This window comes from Suricata suricatta, chromosome 12 (assembly GCF_006229205.1).
Source record: "Suricata suricatta isolate VVHF042 chromosome 12, meerkat_22Aug2017_6uvM2_HiC, whole genome shotgun sequence".
NCBI lineage: Eukaryota > Metazoa > Chordata > Mammalia > Carnivora > Herpestidae > Suricata > Suricata suricatta.
Window position 1 is genome coordinate 16,119,665 of NC_043711.1, and position 8,576 is coordinate 16,128,240.

The 8,576-nt window shown below is 56.3% G+C and overlaps 1 protein-coding gene across 1 annotated transcript in view; it reads left to right on the top strand.

Moving 5' to 3' along the window:
• The window catches only part of PTH1R (parathyroid hormone 1 receptor), a 23,645-nt gene that overhangs the window by 3,501 nt on the left and 11,568 nt on the right, over positions 1–8,576 (top strand). The window contains exon 3 of the mRNA XM_029918862.1: positions 32–154. Coding sequence (XP_029774722.1) covers positions 80–154 — 75 coding nt within the window. The 5' untranslated portion in view covers positions 32–79. The remainder of the gene's footprint in view (positions 1–31; positions 155–8,576) is intronic.

Genomic DNA, 8,576 nt, shown 5'->3' on the forward strand with positions numbered 1-8,576 from the left:
CTCTGTACCCCACCACCACCACCACCACCAGGGCCGGCGGCGGCGGCTGCCCCGAGGGACGGGGCCCTAGGCGGCGGCGATGGGGGCCGCCCGGATCGCGCCCGGCCTGGCGCTCCTGCTCTGCTGCCCGGTGCTCAGCTCCGCATACGCACTGGTAAGTCCCTCACCCGCACTCCAGGACAAGCTGCGGGCTTGCTCTGCGGTCCCTGGGGTGGGTCCAGGGCGCAGAAGCTTGAGTTCCCTGAGTAATCTGAACTACGAGCGAGCGTCCCCTCTGAGCTGAGATCCTGGGTGCCTGCTGCCTCTGGCGTGTCTGGACTCAGTGCCAGATGCCTAAGGTCTCCCTATTTCTGAAGCCTGGGCTAGGGGGTCCCAAGTCTGGAAATCTGTGGTTGGGGTTCCCCTATCTTCTGCTTCGGTGAGCACCGCTCCTGTGGCTCTGTCTCCCTCGGAGATGACAATGTGGTCTAGCCGTAGACTGGGCTTTGGCCCTAACGTAGGGTCCCACAGACTTTGTTCCAGGGCCTCTGTTTTCTGCACGTGTTGTTTGCAAACCAGGACACGGGGCTGTGAGTCTGAGGTCAGAATCAACCGGGCAGGGGGTAGGATTTAGGGGTCCCCTCCAGCTCTCACAATCACATGCATGCACACACCGCGTACGCTCTTGCCCAGGGAGGCGGTGTGTGTGGCATGGAGGAAGGATGGAGGTCCCCTGAAGGAGACTGACCTCACAGAACACTTCTCCAGGAGAAACGTGCTGGAGGGGGACTCTGGTGAGTGAGGGACAGAGCAGAGGCAAAGAGGGGACCAGAGGGAGAAGAAACAGGTTGGGAGATAGGCAAAAGAGACAGAGGACGGCTCCCCAGAGCGGAAGCAGTAGACTGACCAAGAAGAGCAGAGAAAAGCAGGCACTGGCAGAGGCCAAGAGCTGGAGACAAGGAGTGAAGCAGAGTCTGGGGGCCAGGTCCTGGGGAGTCGGTCAGATCCCTGGGCAGCCCTGTCTCGGGAGACTAGCTCATTGCTGAGGAGACTGCCTGTGTGTCCCACTTCAAGGCCCCTGCTGCCTCCCCAGTACCTCCCGGGTGGGGGCATCTGCCTTCCAGAGAGAGAAGCAGGTAGGCAGGCAGGCAGCTGCCCCCTCCACCACCACCAACCAGCTCCCTACCCAGGCAGAACCTCGGGAAAGCAAGAGCGCTGACATTCTTCTGGCTCTGCCTAATGCCGGTGTGACCTGGGCCCATCCTGCATACCTCAGTTTCCCCATCTGTAAAAACCCAGCAAGAAATATGTGCCTAAGAATCTCCTGATCTTCTCCTCTGGGGGCCTCAGCGAGTTCCATTCCCTGGTGCCCATGCCCTCAGGACTCTGGCTCCCCAAAGCCAGAGACCTCACCCCGTAGGAGGACTTAGAGATGGGGGAAATGGAGGCTCAGAGACTTGTGCGGAGGCAGATGCAAGGACCCAGAGCTGTTTCCCCACACTCCACACTCCCCTTGGGCCGGGCTCACGGTCCCCTGGGCTCCTTCCAGGCTGCGTGCAGAGCTAGCCCACAGTCTGTGTGCACGCGGAGGGGGTAGACAAGAGGATGGGCGTGAGTGTCCTGACAGCATGTCTGTGTGTCAGAGCAGGGCTCAGTGGGACTCGGGGCATGCTGTTCTCCAAGTCCGTGTGAGTGTGTGTCTGAGTCGTGTGTGAACTCACATGTGTCTGGAGCTGGGTCTGCACATCACCTGCAGGGACGCAGTTGTGCATATATGTGCATGTGCTTTTGTGAGCACATGTGCACCCAGGTCTATTGTTTCTTATTTTTATTTAATAAATGCTTCTGTAGCGCTTTCCTCTTGCCAGACACTACTCTAAGCACTTTACAACATTAACTAGTTTAATCGTTCCAACAACCTTCTAAAAAAGGTTCTGTTATTGTTCCCATTTTTAAAGTAATCTGAATCACACAATCAACATGACCAGTTTTTATTGCATGCCAACCTGGGGCCGAGCCCTGTGTCTCTTTGGAGAAGGGATAACGGGTTCCCAGCGCCCCGCACTGATTTCTGGGAGAGCTGAGGCACGTGCAGAGAACCGGCCTGGCTTAGCCCTGGTGCAGTTCTCGGGGTAGGGCAGAAGGAGGATGCCATGGCCGGCTCTGCCCTCAGACCTTGTCGGGACGTCAGTGTCTAGATACTCGGGCTGTGTGTACACTGGGTCTCCCCTGGTTTTAGGGCTAGAGGATGTGGCCCAAGCATCACCCAATACCCTGTAGACCCCCTGGGCTCAGCTGGAGCCCGCAAGAGACTGACAGCCTGACAGCTTCCTCTTTTGAACCCCGGGGTGGCCGTTCCCACCCAGATCTGTGCTGTGGCCCGCTAAGCCCACCAAACTCAGCGGATAGCCCCCATCACCAAACCTGTATGCTGCCGGCCCCGCCAGTCCCAGGCGCAGGCTCACATCTCCAGGGGCCGCGGGTTGGGGGCCAAAAAGCATCCCACGGGGAGGACATTGGTTTTGGCCAGACTCGGCTGGTCAGTCTTGTGCCTTACAGGGAATACTAGCTGTGAGCTGGGGGTCAGGTGGAGTGGATTTTGGAGGATGGACCCACGGATTGGGAATAGGGGGCAAAGGAGTGGTCTTATCCTTGGGGATGCCTCGTCCTAAGGACATGTGAAAGAGAAACTGCAGGTCCGCATGGAGGGCAGGCCTTGAGTGTAAAGATGTGATGTGACCTTGAGGTCAGACCCAGGAGGGACTGTGGTGGGTGGGAGTGCGGGCGGCCCGTCCTAGCCTGCTCCAGAGCCAGTGTGGCCACGGGCCCTCTTTTACAGATGGGAAGGGACCGCCATGCGTCGAACAATGGCTGTCCTCAGATTCTGAGCTAGAGACGGTCAACAAATGTTTTCTCATTCCACCCTTTCACCAGCCCATTTTACGAGAAAGGGCCCTGAGGGTCAGGCAGTGAGTCTGTGCCAGAAGCGGGACTTGAACCCGGGTCTTCAGACTCTTGCATCGAGCTTCTTCCTCCAGAGCGAGATCCCTGTGCCCCCACTGTGGGTTATTTAGTTTCCCTTCCTTCCTTCCATCTTTCCTTCCTTCCATCTTTCCTTCCTTCCTCTTTACTTCTTTCCTTTCCTTTTGTCTTCTTTCCTTCTTTCTTTCCCTCTTTCTTTCATTCTTTTATCCTTCTCCTTCCTTCTTTCCTTCCTTCCTTCTTTCTTTCTCTCTCCTTCCTTCCATAAAATCTCTTTCTCTCTTTCTTTCCTTCCATAAAATTTTTCTGTTATTTTACTTTTTAACTTTAATTGAACAACGGATACTTGAGTATGTCCTTTCTTATAAAAGAATCACATAATACAGAGTAGACAGGATTCATCCTTGATGGTTCCCAAGTCCCAGGCCCCTCCAGAGAAAATCATGTTCAACAGTCTGGGTGGGAGGTGTCTTCCCGTTTGTTGTGTATTTCTAAAAGGTACTTTTTTGTGTACATATAAAGCAGACAGTTTTGCTCTGTTGTTTTTTGCTTGTCAAATGAATGGTGTCTGTTTGTAGATAAAGCTCTGCCATGTGCATTTTTTACCTTAAAGGTGTATCTTGGAGATCTTCTTGTCAGGAAACATAAATCTATTTTTTAATGGTGCATAGTATTCCAAAATCTGGGATGCATTTCCAGTCCCCAGAAATGTACATTCAGATCTTTTCTGCAAAGGAGTGTGTGTGTGTGTGTGTGTGTGTGTGTGTGTGTGTGCGCGCGAGTGAGAGAGAGAGAGAGAGAGAGAGAGAGAGAGAGAGAGAGAGAGATTCCAGATGGGAGCAGAGAATCTCCTTGAAATGCCCTCCCATGGCTCTGTGTGACCATTTCTCTGCAGCGTGTTTCTGTCACTGCTGGGCCTGAGAACATGTACATTTTAAATTTTAGACATGGCCAAACTGCCTTCTAGAAAGCTGGAGCAAGTTTATACTCACAATACCAGCAGCGGGTCTCTCCCCCACGCCCTGGGTCTCACGGGGAAGCATGAACATTTTCACCTTTACCATTCTGACAGGTGAAAAATAGTGTCTCTTGTCAGTTTAATTGGCCAATTACCCGGAAGCTTTTGCCCTTTACATTGGTCTGTTATCCCTCCTCTAAGAGCTTTTGCGGACCCATTCCTCCCTCCTCTTTCTATGGCTTCATTTGTCTTTTTTGTATTGATTTGTTCAAGCTTTTTATATCACCTGCCCTTAAACACCCCTCCCCACACACCCCCAGCTCTGAGAACGGCCTGTGGACCGAGTAGGAGGAGGGGAGCCGAGCCCTCTCAGGAACTTGGGTTTTCTTCGGAATGTTTTAATGAGGCGTCAAGTGGCCTCCCCCAGATTCCTGTTGTGGGCCTTCTGGGGACACTCCCTGGTCCAGCCACCACATCAGGAAAGCAGCTCTTTCAGAGAGTGAGAGTCCCTAGGAAAAAGAAAGGGTGGGTGGGGTATTTGCAGACCCCTGAAATTGCCTGCAAGATACAGTGTGGCTGGGAGACGGTGCAGAGTCTCCCTTAGATTCACAAAGATGTCCGAATCCCCCAAACCCTAGAGAACCCCAACTCTGGGACCAGCCTTGTGCAGAGGAGAGACCTGGTGGGATCCAGTTCTGCTGCCCAGGCATACGGTTCCGTTAGGCCATACTGTCCTTCTGGGCCTTGGTGCTCCCAGCCAGGTAGCGGCCGCCTGTGAAGATCCACCTGGTCCAGCGGCCAACTCCCGCCATCCCAGGCTCCATCCCACCGCCTGCCCTGAAGGCGTCCGTCCACGCTGGCCAGGATGAGAGGCGTCACAGTGCCTCCCCCCCCCAGCCCCTCCCAGCCCTGAACACAGGCAGCCTGTTCAGGAAGGCCTGGAGAGGGGGAGGAAAAGTCAGCACTTGTCAGCGGTGGCGGGGCAGGAGTGTCCCCGGCAGGGAGCCCGTCCCAGCCTGCTCGGGCCAGCCGGACAGACAGAGGGCAGCAAGGGGCGGGGAGCAGTCCCTAGCCAGCTGGCACGGGAGACATCGAGGGGTGCCAGCACAGGTCCCAGTAGTGGAACCTGGAGAGGAGGCGCAGGAAGGCCAGGAGGTCACAAGGGGGTCTCCTGTGAGCCAAGGTTTCCCCCTCCTGGCTTTTCTGGAGATAGAGCTCTCCTTGCTCCGAACACCAGGGTGCAACTGTCCTCTGTCCTGTTAGAGCCGAGCACAAGTGGCCATCCCCAACCCCATCGCCATGTGTCTGCTCCCACCCCTGAATTACTTTTGTGCAGGCTGCCTCGGAGCCTCTGTAGGAAGCTCTTGCTTAGTGGGGTGAAAGATAGAATCCCGAAGGACTCTGGAAAGCCGGAATTGAGGCTTGCATCAATCCATGGGGCCTGGGGCTCCCTCAGCAGACTCGCCCACTTCTTTTTAACTGTGACTATCAGCCTCAGTGTCCCCATTTGTCAGATGGGGATGTGGTAGCAGGTTAGGGAGATGCAGATAAAGCTCCAGGGTCAAGGGCTGGTGCCAGTACTCAACGGGGCTAGATGGACGCCAGGCGGTCTGCTTTCTCTAGAGGTGATGAGGAAGCCGACAGCCACCTTCCCCCAGGGGACCAGGCCAGACCCTGGCAGAGGGGTGGATGAGCTGAGCCGCAGGGGCATCTCGAGGCTAACACCATGCGGTGGAAGAAGCCCCTTTCCCAAAGCAGGGGTGTCTGCAGCTGAAGAAATAGCCCTTGTATTTCCTTCTTAGTTTTGCCTGGAGGAGAATGTCGGCATGTCTGGGATCACAGACAGCAAATGTGTGGAATTTGGCAGTTAAGAGAGGAGCTGAGAGGAGTGGCCCTCATTTGGTCAGTGGCGTGGAACTGGCTCTCTCCACCACTGCTGTCACCGTCACACCTCGATCACCACCACTGGCCTCATTGTGTTTCCCTCCACCTCCACTGCCGCCACACGGCGCTCATCCCCAACTCCGAAGCCGTCCTCAGTGGGGCTTCCCTGGGAGCTCAGGTAGAAGGAACTGCTTGCCACCCTGCACCCCACACCCCAGGGGAGGGGTAATGAGCAGATGGCCTTTCTCTTCATCTGGGCTTCTGAACTCAGGAACCGAGAAACCCATCAGGGCCTCTTGACCGCACACTAGTCTCTCCCTGGGACAGCAGCCTGTGTTTGTAAATAACATACTGGCTTCCAGCCTCCACCTGCACCCTGCCTAGAGCCCCACAGACACCAGCTTTTGCTACCAGCCTGCCCTCTCCCTGTTCCCCCCACTCAGGGCTGATGTCAGGGCATCACCCCATCCCTTGCATGTTCACAGACTGCACAGCGTGCACACATATGCACATAGGAAGGCTCTGTGTTGGGGAGTCCAACATGGGGAGCGTGCTACAGTGAGGGACATTGAGGCCGAGCAGTATGAACAGTTAGGTCAGGGGAAGTCAGCCCTGACTCAAGAACATAAAAGGGATGTGGGAGGGGGGATTCGGTGGGACACCTGGTGCCCGGGCCCCTCAGCGGTGGGTGATCCCTGGCTATGATCCATCCCTGGGTCCCTCAGTCCTCACCCCTGGCACCCAAGATCTGTGGACTCTCTGGATCTAAACGGACGCCAGTGTGAGTCCCCCACACCAGGAGCTGGGCAAGAGAGACTTGAACTCTGCCAGGAAAGGGGAAAAGGGGCTGCCGGGGGTCTGGGGAGGGAGCAGCAGAGTCACCAGGCCAGGAGGGTAATCTGAGCTGCCTGCACTTTCCCCTTCACCCCCAGGAGATAAAGCCTCCTCAGTCAGGGCAGGGGCAGATGAAGGACCCTGTTACCCCCCAAGCTCAGGGGGCCTGGCAGAGACCTGCAATCTTACTGGAGTCCAGCATGGATCACCCCCAAACTTCCAGGCACACTTCATCCAGCAGGCCATCCTGTACTCCCTGCTCCCCACCCTTCCGGAGTCCCACCTCCCATCCACCCCTCACTGTGGCCCCCAGACTTAGTCTTCTACCCAGTCTCCCCCTGGCATTTTAGGTCCCCAGCCAGGAGCCACACTCAGTGCCCAGCAGCAGGGGTGCCCATAGTCAGAGTGAGAGAGCCCTGACTTGGTGGTGGTGCTGCTAATGAGCAGTTATAGTGGCCTGCCCTGTGGCCAGGCTCTCCACGCAGTAGCTCGCTGCATCCTCCCGACAGACCTGTCATCATCTTGTTTGCACAGGTGGGAAACTGAGGCACAAGGGTTAGGCAGCTTCCCTAGATGTGCTGGCCAGCAGAATGTCCTTGGATGAGAGGAGGGCGCAGCTGGAGGGAGGGGCGAATGGGGCCCCTGGGGGCAGGGTTGTTGTACTCCAGGGCAGTGGGAAGGACCGTGGCATGGAACTGTCCTCTCTTCCTTGGGAAAGTGCTTCCTCGACTCTGGCTTGGGTTCTTCTTGCCGCAGTGGCAGTTCTGAGTGACAGTGGCTCCTACAACTTCAGGGAGGCCAGAGCGGGGGACACCATCTCTGTGGATAAATGGAGGAGTTCGGGGGCCATGAAGTGCTTCCCTTCTCTTGGGCATTCCCAGCCCCATCACGGAAACCAGACTGCAGAAAAGAGAGGGGCCTCCTCTTGGCCGTAGAGAGGACAAAGCAACAGCAGTAAGCAGAGATGAGCAGATGCCTTGGGCCCGCGAGGGAGTTCACGCACTTGGCCAAATGGGCAGTTTTCAATCCATGAATGCTCACCATCAGTGGGCTAGTCTGTCGATTGGGAGGGCTGGTGTGCCAGTCTTTGGGGACTGGGAGAAGCTTCAGTCACTCAGGAGCTTTCCATCAACTGGAAAAAAGATGGTGCACTATCTGTCTTGAGAGAGATGCAGGTGGGCAGAAGAAGGGGTGGGGACGCGGGGGTATGGTGGGGGAGCAAGGCTAAGACCATCGCAGAGGTGGTACCAGCAGTGGTTATGGGGCTGGTGGCAATAATGGTAATGGCCGTGATGGTGCTAATGTTGCCTTTGGTGGGGACAGTGATAGTGGTGATGCAGATGGTGGTAATGCCCAGATGGTTGTGTTCATAGCGCTGGTGGCGCTGGTAGGTGGTGGTGATGGCAGTGGTGCTGATGGTGGCAGTGGTGGTCATATTCCTGGTAATACTTAGTGCTCATGGCGGTAGTGGTGCTAGTGCAGGTGGTGGTGGTGGTTACTGATGGAGGTACTAGTTATAATGATAGAAATGGTAGTTAAGCCGTGATAGAATGGGTTAGGGTGAACAACTCAGCTAGGCAGGGATCAAATGCCTCGGGAGCCTGGACCCCCAATGCCAGAGGCACAAAGAGAACTTCAGGTTAATCATGTAGCCCCTTGAAGTAGGGCAGGCCCAGTTGTCCCCCCTGAAGCCCCATCCTGCTCTGCTGTAACAGGGGGAGGAGGGCACAGAGCGGGAGGAAAGAGGAGTTTGGCGGGGGGGGGACGTAGCCAGCACGTGGGAATCTGCTCCAGCCCTTCCCACCTTCCCAGCATGTCCTGGGCACTGGATCCAGCTGAGATCTCAGGGTCCAACTCAGACTGCAGAGGCTCGAAGAAGCACAGACACCCGACAGACCCCCCCCCCCCCCCCCCCCCCCCCCCCCCCCCCCCCCCCCCC